Genomic DNA, 20025 nt, shown 5'->3' with positions numbered 1-20025 from the left:
ATTTTACGATAGGAACAGGAGAAAATGAACATCCAATAATCAATAATTAATTATTCCACTAAACAATAAAATATGTTTGAAATTCCTTTGATTTACTTAATAATAAAAAAATTACTAGCTTCTAAATCAAAACATATAAGGTAAAACAAACATAATAATGTCGGCATTTTGGATGATAAAAATCAAAACTGCGACTAACTACACAATATTTCAGGCAATATTTTTGTGTAGAATCATACTCAAACATTTATTCAGTCAGCTAGGCGTCCTTTAGAAGCGCTCTGGAATCGTCCTATTATAAAACGAATTGTCTTTGACCTATTTTGTTCTACGAATATTCTAATACCTTTAAAAATACGAGTCTCACTCTACTCTTTCAATAATCCTAAAAATAACACGTCTATAGTTGTAAGGGCTGATTTTTCCAATCCTTGGTTAAAACTTATTCATCGAATAACGTATTAAACAACCATTTCAAAAATGTTTTGTAATTGTCCGTATTTGACAGTTTTACAGGTGATATTTTAATATGCTCGTGTAATCGCTTTGGACGGATAAATTTTAACCAAGGATTGAAAAATCGGCTCTAAATATAGTGACAACACGATTATTTATTCGGTTGGTACTCTGTACTTAATTTGATTGTATTGTCAAATTGAAAATTTACCTCTGTAGATAAGACCCGTAGCAATTTAGGCGTAGTTATGCAGATTGGATTCTATTCAATTAATCACTGCTAAATAACATTTGTAACCTACAGTTAAGATACCGAAACTTACTAAATGAAAGCAGGTTTAATTATGATATTATTTAAACGAATTGAAGAGCGTTGTTAATAAAATATGTACCTATTTATAGAAGTAAAAAGATTTATTGCAAGCTAAATTAAACGACCCAATCAAGATTTTTCACATCAGGGACAAATATATAACATACAGTAATAGTGTTTAGTCAGTTATAGCACAGATTATTAAATAGTTACTAGATACGTAATAGTTAGTATTTATCAGGATTATTCAAAATTGTTCATCGAAATGTAACAGTGCTTACAATGCAATGTGGTGCGTGCAAATCTATCCTCTCACAGCACAATAGCATTGTTAATAGTATAGATATCTATTATTATAGGGAATCTATACTAATATTATAAAGCTGAAGAGTTTGTTTGTTTGAACGCGCTAATCTCGAGAACTACTGGTCCGGTTTGAAAAATTCTTTCATCAAAGGAACTTGTCAAAGTCATTATAAATTAATTTTAAATGCGTATATATAATTTAAAGTACCATTTCGTATAACTAAATGATTAACAAACTACGTCTAGTTTAGTTAGTTTCGGCGAATCGCAAAACAAACAGATCTCAGCATTATGAAACTACACACGTTAGATTTAGGATGTTTGTTTTATGTAAATACGACGTACACAATATACAGTTAAAAGCACTTAATGACTTTTTGCGATGCGACCATTGCCCATTTAGATAGCGAAGGGAAATTAACGTACTGTGAACTATCTGGATGTTCTTTTGCACAATAATTAACATGCTAAATGTGACTCCACTTTTGGCTACTTTGCCCTTTTTTCCTATTTCTTTTACGGCAGTACCTTAGTCTATTGGTACTTACTACTTACACTATGTGCTTGGATGATTAATTAAAAACACTATTATTAAAGGATTTTATTGATTATAAAAACCTTTTAAGTATATAACACTACATACATGTGAGTAACAAAACTACGAACAGTTTTATCATAATAATTATTACTTACAACACGTCCGTCCGGTCCATCGGGACGACATCGACTTACCTGTTACGATCACGACGTATTATGTTTGTGCATTCACTCAAATCAAATCTCCAAATACCCGCATACATTACAATACTATTGAAGTCCTGCAGATGCTTTGACGCCGCTTAGGGACATATTATAAATACGTTTTGATGGCGTGTGGTTTGTACTACGTTGTTACGATTGGTCTTTTGTTACAAGGATAACATACCTAGGTATTCCGATGATGTGTATGTTCAAAATTCAATTTGAAATTAAATATCTTTAGTCCACAGATAATTACAACATAAAAGCTTTAATGTTTCATAAGACTGGTTTATTAACGTAATCAAGCTTTGTACCCTCATGTTAATAAATAATGAATTCGAACACAGCTCGAAGTAAAAGCGTAACCTCAAATCTTAAAATTAATTCCATTTCTTGCAATTCGTTACTAAAATGTATAGAACAAGCGTATATTTCATTCATGACGTAAAGGAATAGCTGACTTATCGTTAGCCAAATTTACAATGCAACTGAGAATTATTGCCTTGGTCTGAATTGAATTTTACCGCCCAGGAGCCTTTAGTTGGCTTGTTAGGGCCGAATCGAATTTTCCATTTATTGAACTCGCAAGGGACCTATTACTGTGGAATGGAGATTTGTTTATCGTTGTGATAACGGGATTGACTCCCTGGAGAGGAGATATGATAATTTAAATTATAGATAATTTGGAATTAAATTATATTTGGACGGGGAAAAATCGTATTGCATGTGACAATGATATTTGGCCCAACCCATCACACATGCTTGATAATAATATCTATGTGCTTAGTTAGGTACAGAAATACGAAATATGTAAAAAAAAACATATTTTGGTACATATTTGTTGCTTTAATACCTACTGACTTACCCTGGCAACTCTGCGCTAAAAAGCTACCTCCCCTTACGAAGAAACTCAAATTACAGCTAAGATATAAATAAATCATAACGTACCTAACTTATAAATATATAAAGAACTAGCTCAGCTGTTTTCTCAGAATTAGAATTATTAATAGGAATAAGAAAATATTTGTATTCATATTTAATTAGACATACCTACCTAATACCTGTAGGCCGAAGTACCAATTTAGCTTGGTTTGATGTTTAAACAATTTAGTTATCAATTTTACAAAAATATAAAATATACCTAGGTACTTTTTAGAAATATTTTTTGAATTAAAAAATATGCAACCAGCATCATAATAATATATTTATAGCAACTTTTAAATTCAATATTCCTCATATTCCATCACCTATCAATGATTTTACGACAAACTCTAACTCCAAAAACAAATCATAAATTCACGTACGTAATGAAAGTCCAATTTATGATTATCTCGGAAACAAGATCATTTTATCTCCCGAGGTCTATAACATTATCGAGGGTGCGGTGAAGCGATGCTGTGATGAACTATATCGTTTCTGGCCGGTAAATAGCCTCGATTTACTATTATGGAATGTTTTCATGGCTTCATTATTTTAAGTGTTTTCATTATCACGCGAGACTTTTTGCATTTTTTATCACATCGCTACCATTCCCATTTGTGAAGGAATTAAACTAGTATTATGAAAAAACTTTGTAATGTGACTTACTCCGAAGAATCTCTGTCGGTACGGTTCCTGCAGTGACCTGATGATGATGATGATGGAGGTAATACACATGCTTAGTTACTAATATACAACATTATGCACACGGTTATTGAGCGAGCGGCTTCGCGTAGCAATTGCTTCGCGAGGCCGCTCGCACTGTGGGAATTCGCTGAAAATTGCTAATCGTAATGAGCCACAGAGATAGATTATAGTAATAGAATCTGGATGGAATGTGGCATAAAGATATATCATAGCATGATTGTAGCTGTAATTCACTACGAGAGTGAAACCACTGAAGTTTGACTACATACAATTGCTGAAACAAAACTGAAAATCAAATTCCTTTTACGTATTGTGTTTCCATACAAATTTAAAAGTAACAAAACACGCCGTCGGTAGACCAACGAGGCAGTAAATTCTATCTGCTCTTTATCAATATTTTCGTCTATATTCTGTATAACATACGTTTTTCCAGCAATTTCCTGCCACGTGCGGTTTCTACAGAATGATTTACTGTAGTGTTTCCCAACAAATACTGGCATTGAAGCCGCCATGAAACTTAATACGTTCAACAAACATGTTTTAGATGCTTATGAAAATATACAATTCATATCTAAATTTAAATGCATTTGAATACTTTAATTGTATTTAAACTCTTGTTTAAATTGAAGTGCATATTGTTAGTAGTTATTAAAATTTCACTAGAACATTGTGTTGATCATTTGACGGAGAAATATTTAAAAACGGTAAATTTTAATCCATGAGTTACACATGAGTTACACTTTGTATTGTTTCTGCTTGATGTTTTAATAAAACTTTATTGTGTGTGTTTATTATATAAACAACATTTAAATATAATAAACGGGTGAATTGAATGTACTGTACTTTAATAATCTGATTCTGTAAATTTTTGTTTATTATAAAAACCACTTTATGGTTATGTTTATGTTATATCCTGATTTATTTAACGAGATAAAAATAAAACAAGACAAAAATGTACCTAACGCTATAAAAGTTACCTACATTGTTAATTTTAATTACTGCTAAAAATATTACGCCGCTCAGATTGGATTGTACCCTTAATAATAAAAGTACTTACCTACTTGTTTTAAAAAATATTATAATAATCTTTCGTCTATTATTAAAGAGGCATCTGCTGAAATATAATTTAAAATGCCCTAAAATGATTAATATTCTCAATTAGTTAAAACGTATTCCATCTCAGAAAGCGTGAAAATTAATATACGACATTAATACGAAGATCAAAGAATGCAATTACGTAAAACTGCGTTTGAGAAATGGCGGGAAAAAAGTAAAGAAAAAAACGCTACTTGGGAAACAATAGGATTACAAATTGTTCATCGGATTTCATTATTTCTGATTTTATAACGTTGGAACTGTGATTTATTTTGTCATGTCATTAATTATTATTATTGGTAGATAGCTACATATTTTGTGAATAAATAGTTTGAATAAACTTACCTATACGGTTGACTATACGTATGCAGGTAAGCATATTTTAAAGAACCAATAATATTTCAAATTTTAGGTAACAAAGCAACATAATGAAACCAATTGATTGCCACAAATAAATCTTAATCTAGTAAATCATTGATGAATTTAATTTTTAAGTTTTTACGTCTAGATGCACACGATTCAAGATTCAAATGAGAATCATTCATGTAAAATTAATAATAATCTGTTATCACATTAAATATTACATAACCACAAAAATACGGCTTATCATCTAATGTGTCACTAAAAGGGACAGAGATAACCTAAATCACCACTCATAAGCATTGACAGAAAGAAGGATAAATCAGGATTTTCACGAACTGTTTTCGTGTGAAGACATGTGAAACAATATTGGATTATCTGGAAGGTGTAAATATCGTATGTAAAGAGGCTTACGTCAATATCGATATGTGAAAACTTATATCTCGAATGTAAGCTTTGGGTTTCTTTTCCTCATAGTGGTATGTAGGAAATTCTTTCATCTCTTATTTATTTTAGCTATAACAGTTTTAATGATTTTAATCATAACATTATAAAATTAATCAATTTTTATTTGGGTCAACCATTGAGATTATAAAATTAAAATTTTACTGCCGCCTTTAAAAATTACGAGTAAGTATTTAATTGCTCGAGAAACATTAAATTGCGTTTAATACCACCCACAAAGAGAAATAAGGTTACAATTCACGTGAAAAGACAAAATATTCTCCGCGCACGTTATTAAAATAATAACCGAAATGTAACACAAACAGTTTGAAACTGGTTCGCTTGTATAAATTACGAAAATTTAAGGTTGAAAAAATTCCATCTTCCTTCATTACTCTGATGGGAATGTGATTGTCGACAATGGATAAACAGAGAGCACTTCAATATAAATGGTAAGATTTCATCACGGTGTATGAGCCACGTGGAGCTCGTTTGAAACGCGAAATGTTCTGTACCTATACAAATTGCTTAGAGCGAAAACTGTTCTTAGTCGCGAGACTAATGCGAAAGGTCATACGGTTATAAGAAAACGCAAGAGAAATAAGAAACATATCCTAATACAGTGACAGTAATAACCAAGCTTGTTACTTAGTACTTATAAAGTGCAATTAATTAATTATTATATTAGAAGCAGGTGGTAAACATCCTATTCACAACAATAATTTCAGTACTCTCCTAAGTCTAATCGAATATATTAACCAGAGGGTTTGTCACACGTCTGCACACATAATATATTATGTTGTTATTAGAGTATTACATGCATCGCCTCACGCCACACGTCCGTCGGCCGCAAGTTTGAAACGCGTGTGATAATAAACAGTCGAGCGTAATGAACTGAATGCATCAGGCTAGTTAATACGAGAATTCATATGTAAAAGTTGTAAGTTACATGTTTCTGAATAATATCATTTTCACTTCCTTTAAATGAAGGAAAAGGGTCGTCCAGCGTACCCTATACTGTTATATGTTACAGAACATACACGGCTTACCTATAAGGACTGATTAGTGAAGACATTATATTATAAGAGTTTTATTGTGTTCATCCGTAGACATATACTCGTTTTGGCAAACTGCTGTTTAAACTTTACCTCTAAAATAAGACCTGCTTCCAGTCCTGCATTATAGCATATGCATATATGCCATTTTAAAGATTCTTTACCAGTTCTTACTGAGGACTCAAAACAATGCTAACCAAACAAGACAAATGTTTGGCTACTGAAAGTTGTTTACATCATCATTGATTTCTTGTCGACGTTTCCGAATCATAAAGTCTTTGAAGAACTCCTATCAAGGTCTTTTGATGCACAATAAAACGGTCACTAGGCTGTAAATATCTTAAGAAATTTAGTACCTACCTATGTCTGAGCATTTAGAGATGGCATATCGTATCGTGAGATTTAGGCTAAGTGTCACAGTTATATATGGGATGTTAGTCGCAATATGTACTCATTGATCAGGAAAGGATTTGTGGAAGTCCAATAACATGCGGTCAGTCTATTAATGACTGGTCACTTGGCAATATGTGAGCGTCGTAATTAAAATACTGATATAAAGTATCTCATTTTAAATATGAAATGCTATAACTAATTGGTATAAAAATTGAGCTTGAAATATAATTCTAGATTCTAGAATATCTAATCACCAACAGGAAGATTTCAACGTTACTTATTCCTGGCTAAAAATGACATTAACATAGCCTACGATTAAACAACGAAGTTTTTGGGAACGTTAGTAAAAAACATTGATTACGAGTCGGAACGTTAGGTTTTAAGAAAATAAAAGTTGGCAAACTGCATGCCGTAGAGGACGTTGAAGCTGATATATGAGTATGCGAGCTAAGATTAACAATGCAAAATACGAAATACTACAAGCTAATGTTATAAATATCCTTCGAGAATTAATACGAAAAGTCTCATAACGCGATTTCGCTAATTGCGTATTACACCCATTATTCATTTATAAGGATTAAATATTTAGATGAGATTAGGAACGGGAATACGAAACACTAATTTACATAATAATTATACCATTTTGTACGCATGTGATATTGTTATGAAATTTAAACTTGCGGAAGTATGAGATTGTTGTTTAACTTTTGAAGCCGGTTTAATTCGTGTTGCTGACAGTTGTAGCTTGATATAACGTTCGCGAATGTTTCTTCACATGCATTACGATTCAACATCATAATAACTGTATTATACAAGCTGCAGCATTTCTTATTTTTGAGTAGTTTTTGCACCTTATGTGACAACTATAGGGATGGAAATTTACTTTAATTACTTTTAAAGCCGTCGTTCTATGTAAAACCAACAATATTATTATAACTACTGCTCGTATTTTCGATAATTTCATTGGAATTATCAAACACAAGCAAACGTCCAAGAAGATTTAAAAAATTGCTTAAAATTTTGCATACCAGACAATGTATCAAATTTCGTGCTAGCATTTTTCCATATCAATGTACCCACTGTCACTGTCACTATGGACGTTTTTATTTCCCGTGGCAAACTAACATTTTGCTAACAGCTGCGAAAGTCAGTTTAAACTGATACATTCAAGCATCGAGCTGTGAACACCATGTACGTAACCAGTGAGACTAGAAATGAAAAGTCTACGCTGTGTAGTAAATATATATAAATCTCGTGTCACAATGTTTGTCCTCAATGGACTCCTAAACCACTTAAACGATTATAATAAAATTCGCACACCATATGCAATTCGATCCAACTTGAGAGATAGGATAGTTTAAATCTCAAATCGTTTTAGAGAAAGCGGGCGAAGCCGCGGGCGGTAAGCTAGTAAAAATATATGTATAAACGGTTTAACTCTTCGTAGTACACCCCTTAGATGAAATATCACTATCGCGATCGTCTAAAACCAAGTCTCCCTGTCTGCCTATCCCTTTGTAAGTCTATCCCTCTTTAAGAATTCGCTACGGATTTGGATGCGTTGTTTTAAGATGAGTGGTTCTCTAGGAAAGTTGTGTTATTTGTTAAGTTTTCGATAAAGCGGACGAAGCCGAAGGCGGAAAGGTAGTAGGTTTTCTATGTAATTTTCAAAATTAATTCCTTAAAGTAATTAATGTATAATGTCGAAACAGATATTTTTATACATCAAAGGCTTGTTTTTTCAGGAATGGCGATCGCTTTACTGTTTTACAATGCTTGATTCAATATTACCTTTGCCTAGGACAATTTTAGACTAATTTAAGCTCATTACATTTTTATTGATTTAACAATTAAGTAGATGAAGAACGAATTGGTATTTTTTTTAAAGGAACTTTATACTTAAGTTGTTTTGATGAAATTGCTAAAAACAAAACATAAATTACAATTAAGAGCTTTGTGCGGGATCTATTTAAGCTTAATGGAGGGTAGAAGAAAAAAACTTCATTATCGCCTGGACGCGACTGGTGTTGCGTCACGAGTGTCAGTCAGCCGGCTTAATTGGATTGTGATTAACTTAAAATTTTTTGAATAATTGGATGCAGCGAATGTATTTTTTAATGAGAAAATTTTCAAATTTTTGTCCATTTTTTTTTCGAAATTTCCTTTAGTAAATAGGGAAAATTCTCTTATTGTAATATGATTTGTCGGTTTTTACACATTAATTGTAGTGATTAACGCATAGAAGGTTTTATAAATTAGGAAGCTTAAGAATTAAAGTTAAACGTAATTTTCTCAATAAGAATATGATTGACTGAAATCTTTTACAGTTTCCCCGTACTTTTTCAACTTCCATTTTTATCATAGAACTTCGTAAAGAAGCGAGGTCTCTGTAATATAATCTAATATTTTTAGATGAAAATAATATCAGTTACTGTAAAAGGTCAGAGGTGCGATTCAATGGCAAATGTTCGAGTAAAAGACAAATGGTCTATATTTAAGATCTTATAAATTTGGAATACACTTTCATCTCTATTTATCTAAGCTTTCGAAAAACTTCAATGGAACATAACAAGAGAAAGCAATTTCGTTACGAGATTAAACTATAAAAGGTTTTTGCTCCGCAGAATACACAGACGCTACACAAATTGTAGGCTCAATAAAAGATGATGGATCTCTTAGCTTAACGCTTACATTAAACTAGAGTCAGAAATTATGTTAAGTGGAAGTTAATCGATTCAACTTGTGTATGTATTAGTTTCAAAGACTGCTCCATGAGCTATAGCTATATTAGCTAGCTAATAGCAAATAACGGTTGGTGATTCTTAAAAGTCGTCGCTTTATAATTCGTCTCGTGGTTCAAAAACTTTATTTTAAATGCTACGCTATTTCAGTTTTTGTGCTTAACGTTTTCATATTTTTTTCTTATATTCAATAAGAACAGTATAAAATTGAGTACTAAAATAAGGATATTACGAAAAGTCATTGAAATATTACATTTGACTACGTATGAAGAAAATCTTTATTGTAACTGAAATCAGAACTTGTTATGTACAACTCTGTAACAATATAGAAATGGCAGAAACAATTCCAATACTAGTGTAATTAATTAAGAAAAACGAAAATTTACTGCAGAGTTACTACTTTTTTCAATTATTTATCCTTTGTTCTGTTTTGAACTATTTGAAACAGAGTGCGCAGTTGTTGTACAAAGTTGAACACTGAAATTACTCCATTCATTGAAAGTAGAACTTGATGACGCAGCCAGTAATATATTTACCTCCAATATTTATTAAAATCGTTTCAGATTTAAATGCTTAAAAAGATAATTAATGTTAATTACTCAAATAAAGTTTCCCTGAAACAATTTGCTCGACCTGATTTTACGTTGAATTTACGAATATATTAAACAGTATCGAATTAGCTAAGAATTCAAATATCAATTAGACTTTGAAATGATTAGCCATAAACAGACACAACTTCAGACGTCCTGTAAACGAGAGAACTACTAAACATGCATAATATTTGATGACGCAGCATATTATTAAATCTTACAATTTTATTATATTTTGTATTCGATATTTACTTCAAATAATTCAGAAATCGCAAACAAAAAAAATGTATGAAATAGTATGTCCCGCTTTCAAGGATCGCTAAAAGTTAACTTAGAACAAACGTTTAGTTAAACTTTAAATAGCTTTTATTTTATTTCCACTAACAAATAAATGAGTACAGTGGCAACGTTTTACTGTTAGACCCCTTTCATTAATTTCACTCTGGTTTGTCATTATTACTCTGCACTAAAAGTAAAGTAAAATTTATAAAATTTCGCCTAAGATATATCTTCATTTAATATGTCAGTTACAATATCTCTGGAAAACGGCTCAGAAACTTTGTTGTTTAGAAGTACTACCTAATCTTAATTGCAGTAATTTACTGAATTAGTGCTCAAAATTTTAAACAAAAAGTTTGACTTACGCTTATCTATCATACTTAGCAAACTATTTAAATCATCTAGAGACTAATCATTTTAAGTGCGTCTTTAAGAAAGTAAAAAATATCATATTCTGAAAAAATAGTAACTCATGTTTTAATTTAACACTATAAGTAGGCAACCGCAGGTTTGGAATTAAACTGACATTTATCTATTTGTATTTTTATACTAACGAGGCTCAAATATACTTACCAAGCTTTTGTCAATACTGCAAAGTTAAATATCCATAGGTATCCTAAGTACCATAAATTAGACGAAAGTGTATAAATTTTATTTCATTGATTATTTTATTTCTTTCTCAAGTCTTTTGTTGTTAGTATTGTCAATTTGTGATATACTCATTTGAAAAAGATACACATCTAAGCCATAACTGCAAATAGTTATACCTAAATTGCGATCTCAATTAATTATTGTTACACAAACACATGTCGCCGATTCATATCGTAGGAGTTAATCAAATTGTCGCCCGACCCGATGGCGGAGTCAAAGAAAGTTTAATTAACTTAATTTTGTGTCAATAAATTAGTTGCGGTACAGTCGAGGCGCAAAACAGTATTTCATAATTAGTCAACTTTTACAACATCAAAGTCAGTGTAGTAATTATCTTTTTACGAAACGAAGTGTTTTAATAGACGTGAAATTAAAAGGGGCAATAAATAAAAATACCTTGGTATATTTTGGAAATAAACTTTAATGCATATTTCGATATTTTCCACTATTTATGCTAGGACTAATATATGTGTAAAGTCTTACATTATTAATTCATGTTTGTATATTATATTTCATTATCCCATTTTTTAATAAACATTGTGATCTAATAGATATATATTGTTACTGAAGCATGAGCTTTATTAATTATTCGCATCAATAACTCATGCATATGAATTGCATTAAGTTTCCTGTATCACATTACTTTATAAAAATGACCTATAATAAGCGATAATAGACATTGAAATTATTTAATAAAATGCCTTTTTCATAACGAGATAATTGTGTCAGAGCGCCAACCTAATGCGCGGCATATCGTCAGAGCGATAACTCTGTGACGCGCGGTTTTTACGCGTTCTATCTTGGTTCTATCTGACAAAGCCATCGGCGCGCACATCATGGCGTCCGCGTCATAGAGTTGCGTCTGGTTATCGCTCTGACGAAATTTAAGTACGCGTTCTATCTAACAAAGCCATTAGAAGAATTTAACATGTGAAGTAGAAATTGTAAATGTGTGAAACTTAGAGGTAACTTCGTGATTTTTTTTTTATCGAGTCAGTTTTAATATTTTATGTATTTGATCAAACAGAATCCTCGAAAATATCATCTAGTTTGATACATATTTTATTTTTTAGACTTGTTCTAGAATATTACACGTATCATCTAATAGAAGATTGGTTATTTTGCTTTTTACCCAATGAATAATATTTTATTTTGTCCCCAGTACAATGCGACCAACACTGCAACTGCTAAGCGTGTGCTTCTACGCCCTCCTCTCCAGTGGAACCTCCAGTGGCGACGACAGGCGGTGGCTGGTCTCCCTCATCGACCTGGTGGAGTTCGACTATCAGGACCAGTGCACGCAGCGGGCAACGGCAACATGGGAAGAGCTGACGGGGAACAGCAAGGGATTGTCTTTGAAGGTAAGGCGTAGGTGATCCTGAAATGTAAAGCTTTATAGAGTACTAGCTTTCCACCCGCGGCATCGCCCGCGCAGTCAAAGAAAAACCCGCATAGTTCCCGTTCCCGTGGAATTTGGATGGGATAAAACCTATCCTATGTCCTTTCTCGGGTATCAAAATATCTCCATACCAAATTTCATGAAAATTGGTTCAGTAGTTTAGGCGTAATTGAGTAACAGACATACAGACAGAGTTACTTTCACATTTATAATATTAGTATGGATAATATGATGTGATAGTTATCTACGAAACTGTATGATAGAAAATTGTCTAAATAATTATTTCCAGCGAATAAAGGTGAACAAAATACATAGCTGACCGACTCCTTAATTGAAATGATAGGCACAATAATATAAGAAGTAGAACTATCACTGGTCTGTAAAGCTGTTTTGAGAAGAAGGAAGTTACACTTACATGTGTAGATCTCGATTCTGTTTGATATTGAACAATATTTTTGAATACTTTTCGATCTAATCGCAAGATATAAATTACATAACATTAAAAAAACAAGTGAGAAAATGTTATAAGAAACAGGCTTAGCCTCCGAAATTTACCTCCACGAAGCTGAATAGTCAACCGTGCGAGTGTATGAGGTTTTGAAATGCCTAAATAAAAATAGTTATATTCCATCTACACAAATGTATTTGTGCCTTTAACACTTTCTACATAATATATTAAGTCGACGTACACCAGTGTGTGTCGACTTAATAATATATGTAGATTGCTTCTTGTCTCACCCATAGTAACTGTATAAAAGGTTTTGAACTTGTGTTTTTCGCTTTATCGTAGCAACGCCTTTCAAGAACCCATCTCAGAGATTTAATTAGTTCTACTCCTTCTATTGTGTTTAAAGAGGCTATGCTATTTATCAAATGATATAGAATATAGATATATAGTATTATGTCGCAGATGCAAATGCTTTTCATACAAAATATGTATACAAATTAAATTTCCTGAACCTATCTATTTTTGTGATCTAGAGACTAGACAATTTTCAAATATGAAAAAAATGTATTTTTTTTCGACATAACTAAAATAAACATAACGCACGCAATAAAATATATGAAAAGAGAACTTTAAATATTATAATTTCTTGTACATATTTCTCCATTGCGTCCTTTGTATAATATATATCTCATTTTAAAGAAAAGTTAAATAGCCTTTGAATTTTAAACTTTTAAAGTGCGAAGTGAGAAGACTTAAGAATAACAAAGAAAGCGAAGTTTTAATAACGCATTGTTTAAAATCCAACGTGAGGATAATTGAGAAGTTATAAAACGTCGAAAAAGGTTGGCTACAGCTTCATTAATTAGTTTGTAAATAGTTGCAATCGAGTTGCTTTCTATGGAAATCTGGAGCTATCTTAATTTATAGGAGACCGGGTACAAAAGTAACGGTGGGTCGAAAGTAACAAATGCTCTCTAGATTTATCCAATGGGCGCACACCGCTTAGCCTCTGTCAGGCGATAGCCGAGAGCGCCCCCCTTAATTATATTCATTCGCCGCGTGCGCCACGCGCTATTAGGCTGTGTGACAGGACGCAACGTGTTTTCACAAACCAAAAGTAAGATTTTCGACATTTTTTTATTAAACGTTTATGTAGTCTTAAAAGGATGACAGAAATCTGAATGTTTGCATATCCATTCTTGATTAGAGTAATTGTACATTGCTCGTAATCATTTTTATGTAGCACGTTCCCTTTTAAAGTTTTGTTGCACATCTTAGCAAAAATATAGACGGGTACAAAAGTAACATAGCCCTATGGGTACAAAAGTAACATGTTATTTTTGTCCCATTATGATTATGTATAGTTTTATGTACCTCTTTACTTCAACAGAATGCCGCGACAACGCATTAGAACTACTGATCGAGGAGTTACCGACAAGATAGTGCAACAATTAGAGGCCTTGCAAAAAAATTTAATATTTCCCATGTAACATTATATAGATTTTATAAAAAAAAAGCCGGTAATACTAGGGCAGCTACCTTCCGTCGATCGAGATTTACTAAAACAAGTAAAGTAATCTACGCGACTATTTAATCAAGTGCTCTGCAGTTTATTTTCGGTTATCTCCATCAACGAGCATAATGTGAATAATTTTTTGATAGCCTTGCTGAGGTATTGGGAAAGATACCAATGTGAGCCAAAAGATATTTGGAATATGGACGAGACATATTATATGAATATGACCACTATCCAAAAACCTAACAAAATTGTAGATTAAAAAGGGATTAAACAAGTAGGTGCCTTGGCAGAGCCAGAAAAATTAGTGACTGTTGCTGTTGCCATTAATGCTCTAGGAGAACACATCCCGCTTTTTTCGTATTGCCGAGGGTCATGTTGGTTGTGCTGGAGCTGGGAATTCTAGTGGATGGACGCAGGATGTAGAGTTTTTAATCATAAAGGTATGATTCCCTTAATTAATCTCATTACTTAAACTATGGATATTTTTTTCGATTTGTTTTATATTATATTTGTAAGTATTACATTTAAAATACAAAAGTTGATATATTGTGTTATTAAAACAAAGTCTTTAAACAAATAATTTGTTGAATTACCATCATAATATTGTATTAATTACCAACCCCTTTATCTTGTTACTTTCGACCCACGACGTGTTACTTTCGACCTGCTTACGGGGTCGAAAGTAACAACTGACGATTTTTTTTTAAATTTCGTTTATTAATATAAAACACTACATAATGTAATAAATTGAGTCGCTAGTGTAAAGAATATAAACTAAATTTATATATGGTTATATTAATTTAATGATAACAGTAACACCCAGTGAGAAATCAAGGCAAAAGTACAAAGTGTTACTTTTGTACCCGGTCTCCCCTATGTATTAACTTTTTGTAGTTTGGCCGACCTTTCGATTAAGCATTAAATTTTTAAGTACCTTTTTTCAATTCCTTTTCTTGTTTAAATTTAACAATCTGTGGTATAAATTTATTTCTCTGGAATAGCTGTAAGGTTTATCCGTTGGCCCTAAAGAAATAAAACCTACGAAATTAAAGCCCTCGATACGCCACTAAAGCTTTTCGTTTCTTATCTACGAAGTCTACGAACCACAAATTATATTATTTCTTAATTTTCTTTAAAAGTTGTTAACGATAAGTCGATTCCAATAAACAACTTATTCGTATAAATGATAAATAGCTATCTTGTTAAAAAGTTATCGAGTTATATAGAAAATATTTTTATTGTTATAACTTTCAAAGTCGTCGTGAGAACTAGCTGTAAATTTGTTATGCCAATTGCTTTGGAATTAATGATTTTACTTATATAATATAAAACTAGCTTTCCGCCTGCGGCCTCGCCCGCGTTTTCAAAGAAAAACCCGCATAGTTCCCGTTCCCGTAGGATTTCCGGGATAAAACCTAGCCTATGTTGCTCCGTGAAGATGCAGCTTTCTAATAGTGAAAGAATTTTTGAAATCGGTCCAGTAGTTTATGCGTGAAAACCATACATACATACATAAATAATTACACACCTTTCCTTTTTATAATATTATTATTAATTATTAATTATTATATAAAATAACGTTCAATTGTTGTTTTATGTAACATGGGATTTTATATCCATGAATATTTACGGAACAATCGTAAAACTATCTGGGTCAGTCGAATCGAGACTTCGAATAGAATAATGTCATAAAAACGTTTGTCGTACAAATTTTTTCTTATGTAATCGGAAAATAACTTCCTTGACCCCAAAGCCTTGTAAATTACCGATCGGAAATCAAAGAAAACGTCGTATTGTTGATGTTACATACCGGCGAATTATTAGTTTGTTTTGATGTTTTATTTATTTTTATCGTAAATTAAATGTTGAAACAGTATTACTGAAACAGCAATAGGATCGTACCTAGGTACCTTATGTAGGTATATAATTTAGTATAATTATCTTTTAATTTTCTTGCTTAGGTACTCTTGCTCATTTTGGGTTGTACGTTACGAATAAGTGTTAATTAAATAATAATAAATTGGTTTTTAATGAAACATTTGTAAGATATTTCATCAAATTCCTATACAGATTTATGAAGTATAATTATGGTGTATCAATATTACGTAATTTATCTAAAAAATAAACAATAGTACACGTATAATAAATAAAGTGACATTGAGTAACTTAGAAATATGTTAACAGTTAATGAATAATGTTCATCGTTCTACAAAGCAACCTTAAAACCTTATTATTTACTGACTTAGCCCGGGAGTTTTTACATCCATATAAACTATAGGATTTATAATATTAATTGCTGTGGATCCAATAAATTGAGAAACTACGATAGTCTTGTTGTTATCGTTTATAGAAACAACTTGATTGATAGTCTCCTAATGTCTATTTAAATTGCTAGAAACAAATATATTATACGGTTTTAATCAGCGCTTCATTCTTATTTAAGACAAGATTAGAAGCCTGGATTTACCAATCACTTAAGGTATTGAATTGGTAAAAATACACTTGTTTCATTCGTACAAATCCCATATAATGAACTTAAGGTAAATAAAAAAGAATTTAACAAAAGCAAGCGAACCTAGTCTTATTTCCAAGTCCATTAGAAAACGCCTCCAGAGACTTATTTACAAACATTTCTTTTGTCTGTGATATTTACAATTACTTTGTTGTTTGTTACAAATAGGGTTGCCGGTTCGTAGAAGTATTTGTTTCTGATGATATCATTTCCATGAATTGTACAATTTAATAAGCGAGCTAATGTATTCATATTAACTTAATTCATAATAGGGATAAGAGATAACTTATTTTGTTTTAATCACATGTTTTATTAATGTGTGTATAATAGATTTGTCTAAGCAATGATTCATGTAGGTATCAAGGCTTTAATATATTTTCGATGTACACAAATCATAATACATGTAGGTACTTGCATTTAAACTATATCGGTTTAGAAACAAAGTTTAAAGTCGACAGACCCTATTATTTATTACGTTACAATAATTTACAAATATTTATGCTATTATTTGGCTATTAAACCATTTGGATGAAATTGCAAAGAAAATTCCTACTTGAAGACCCAGAGTAAAAATAAGTTGTTTCTACTTCATTCAAAATCTGCCCATGAAAATCTCAGTTATAAAATAATAAGGTTAGAAAATCTTTGAACAAAATATAAATAGTTGACTCAAATACTTTTCACAACCCTACATTATGAGATCTTTGTTTTTATCCTTCCCATTTTGTAAGACGTCGGTATGTAAGACGTCTGTTCATATTTGTTTCTTGTTTATGAGATTAAGTACACAGATATAGTAACTCATATAATATACTCGATTGGTATATTTGCATATTCCACTATTGTTTTACTTAGGTAAATTGATATTTTTTGTACGTAGATGGATATGGTCTATGCAATACATAACCTTGTTTGACAAGCGACTGCGACGTTGATTTGAGAAATATTCATTAGTATGATTCAAAGCAAATTGCCTATAAAACTAGCTTTTGCCCTTGCCTTCGCTTGCCTTCATTGAAAAAGTTCATTCCTCTATGAAATTCAAACGTCAAAAAATAGATTTTTTATACTGTTGGTACTAAAGCTAACTTTTAATTTCCTCTCTTATTACTCATACAAAAGCACATAAAAGGAGTGTATTCAATACGTGTCGAACCCTCGAGGTATCTTAAGATGCGAGTTACGATAACTTATCTTCTTGACAGGCTTGATCGACCTGCGGTTAAATTCAAAGAGGATCCAATAAAATGTTTTTGCAACCTTTTTACATAATACTGAATATATTCTCATCAAAAGGTTGCCAATATGTGAACGGTAGCGCTGTTTTATTGTACATCGTAATTGGATACTGAAGTAGTGTATTGAATAGGTACTTAACTTAGATAATATAATAATATTATTTTATACGTAAAAATAGAGTTCATTCCATCCACGAACGAAAGTTATGTAACAATAATTACCTGAATATTATCAACTTGATATTATAGGTTAATTTTTGCAGATATCTATTGGCAACAAATAATTTTCTTTTAGGGTTTATATATTATAATCTAACTGTTACAATCTATTTAATATTAACAGTTAGGTTATTTATCATATACTTATATATATAAAAATGAATCGCAAAATGTGTTGGTAAGCGCATAACTCGAGAACGGTTGAACCGATTTCGATAATTCTTTTTTTATTATATTTCTTGAAGTACGAGGATGGATCTTATGTAGAGAAAACGTAAACGTGTACCACGGGCGAAGCCGGGGCGGACCGCTAGTTTATCATAAAAAAGCTTATATCAGGAAAATATAGCTAAAGCATTTCTATCTCCACTAAAAATGAAAGACGCAGTGAAAAATAGGAAGCGTATTTTCTGCAATAAAAATATGTCATCGAGAAATTTCTCTACCTACTGCTTCTAAATACATATTTTATATTAAAATACGGGCATTATTATGATTTATTGAAAGCTTTTTAATGCATCAGCTTTAGTATTAGTCTCTGGTGCTATTTGTTCCACGAATAATGTTTCTTTCATTGTATTATTTATCATAGAAAATAACATCTTACTTCTTATTTAAAACATGAAAATTTATTGTGAATATTTATGTATGTTTCTACCTTCTTCACTCGAAAACTACTGAACTGATTTAGATGAAACTTATGTTATAAAATAACTAATAAGCCACAGAAATAATTGTTTTTGCGAAATTGTTTATAAAAGAAAATAAAAACTTTTTTTCCTTACAGCTGGAGCGCGACAAAGCGTACGGGATCTTCGCAAGGCAACAGAAGACTGATGTAAAAACAGCATTTACAGCACATTCGTTAACAGCAGATGATGACATACTGCGGAGACGAGTGAAGTTACTCCTGCAACCTGGAGATTCTCTGCTTGAAACTGAACAGTGGATAAGGGTAAGTGCAAATGAAAATACTGAAGAGTATATTGGAATAGATAGTATTTAAATCATAAGTGTAATCGTTACATAAAGGATGATTTAATAGTAATAAATCGTTCTCAGTGGGGTATGTACCTAGTAGAAATTTCGTAGCGTAGCTTAGTTGAGGGGTGATGCTTATTTCAATCTATACTATAATATTATAAAGCCCAAGGGTTTGCTTGTTTGATTTGAACGCGCTAATCTCAGGAACTACTGGTCCGATTTGAAAAATTCTTTCGCTGTTAGATAGCCCATTTATTGAGGAAGGCTATAGGTTATATATCATTTCGCTAAGATCAACAGGAGCGGAGCTACGCGGGTGAAACCGTGAAGCGCAGCTAGTCTAAAATATAAATAAAAAATTGGTAATTATTGTTCTTGAAAACAATGAAGAATTTAGGACTGTAACATAACATAATATGTGAGTTGAATTGAATTAAAATGTTATGTTACAATCAAGCCATATGTAAATTTTATTAGCATTTGCATACAAAATTCTATGATATTAACAATTAGGCGCACATTCAAATATGTATAATAAGATCCCACAATGTCTCTGTTATCGCGGCTAGTTCTCAAGTGTAATATTGTCCGTCATAGAGCTAAAACTTCCAAAGTGCGAACCCTCATTCGGTCAACATCAGAGAATTAGGTCCAAG

At 31.7% G+C, this 20025-nt stretch overlaps 1 protein-coding gene across 3 annotated transcripts in view; it reads left to right on the top strand.

The window, feature by feature from the left end:
- The window catches only part of LOC123695159 (inactive angiotensin-converting enzyme-related protein-like), a 151920-nt gene that overhangs the window by 114820 nt on the left and 17075 nt on the right, over nt 1-20025 (top strand). For all 3 annotated transcript variants that reach the window (XM_045640906.1, XM_045640905.1, XM_045640907.1), the window contains 2 exons: nt 12213-12411; nt 19173-19340. In XM_045640906.1, the coding sequence (XP_045496862.1) occupies nt 12217-12411; nt 19173-19340 (363 nt within the window). In that variant the 5' untranslated portion in view covers nt 12213-12216. The remainder of the gene's footprint in view (nt 1-12212; nt 12412-19172; nt 19341-20025) is intronic.

This window comes from Colias croceus, chromosome 10 (genome assembly GCF_905220415.1).
Source record: "Colias croceus chromosome 10, ilColCroc2.1".
Lineage (NCBI taxonomy): Eukaryota > Metazoa > Arthropoda > Insecta > Lepidoptera > Pieridae > Colias > Colias croceus.
The sequence above is the reverse complement of the archived record's forward strand: the minus strand, read 5'-3'. Positions and strand labels throughout refer to the sequence as shown.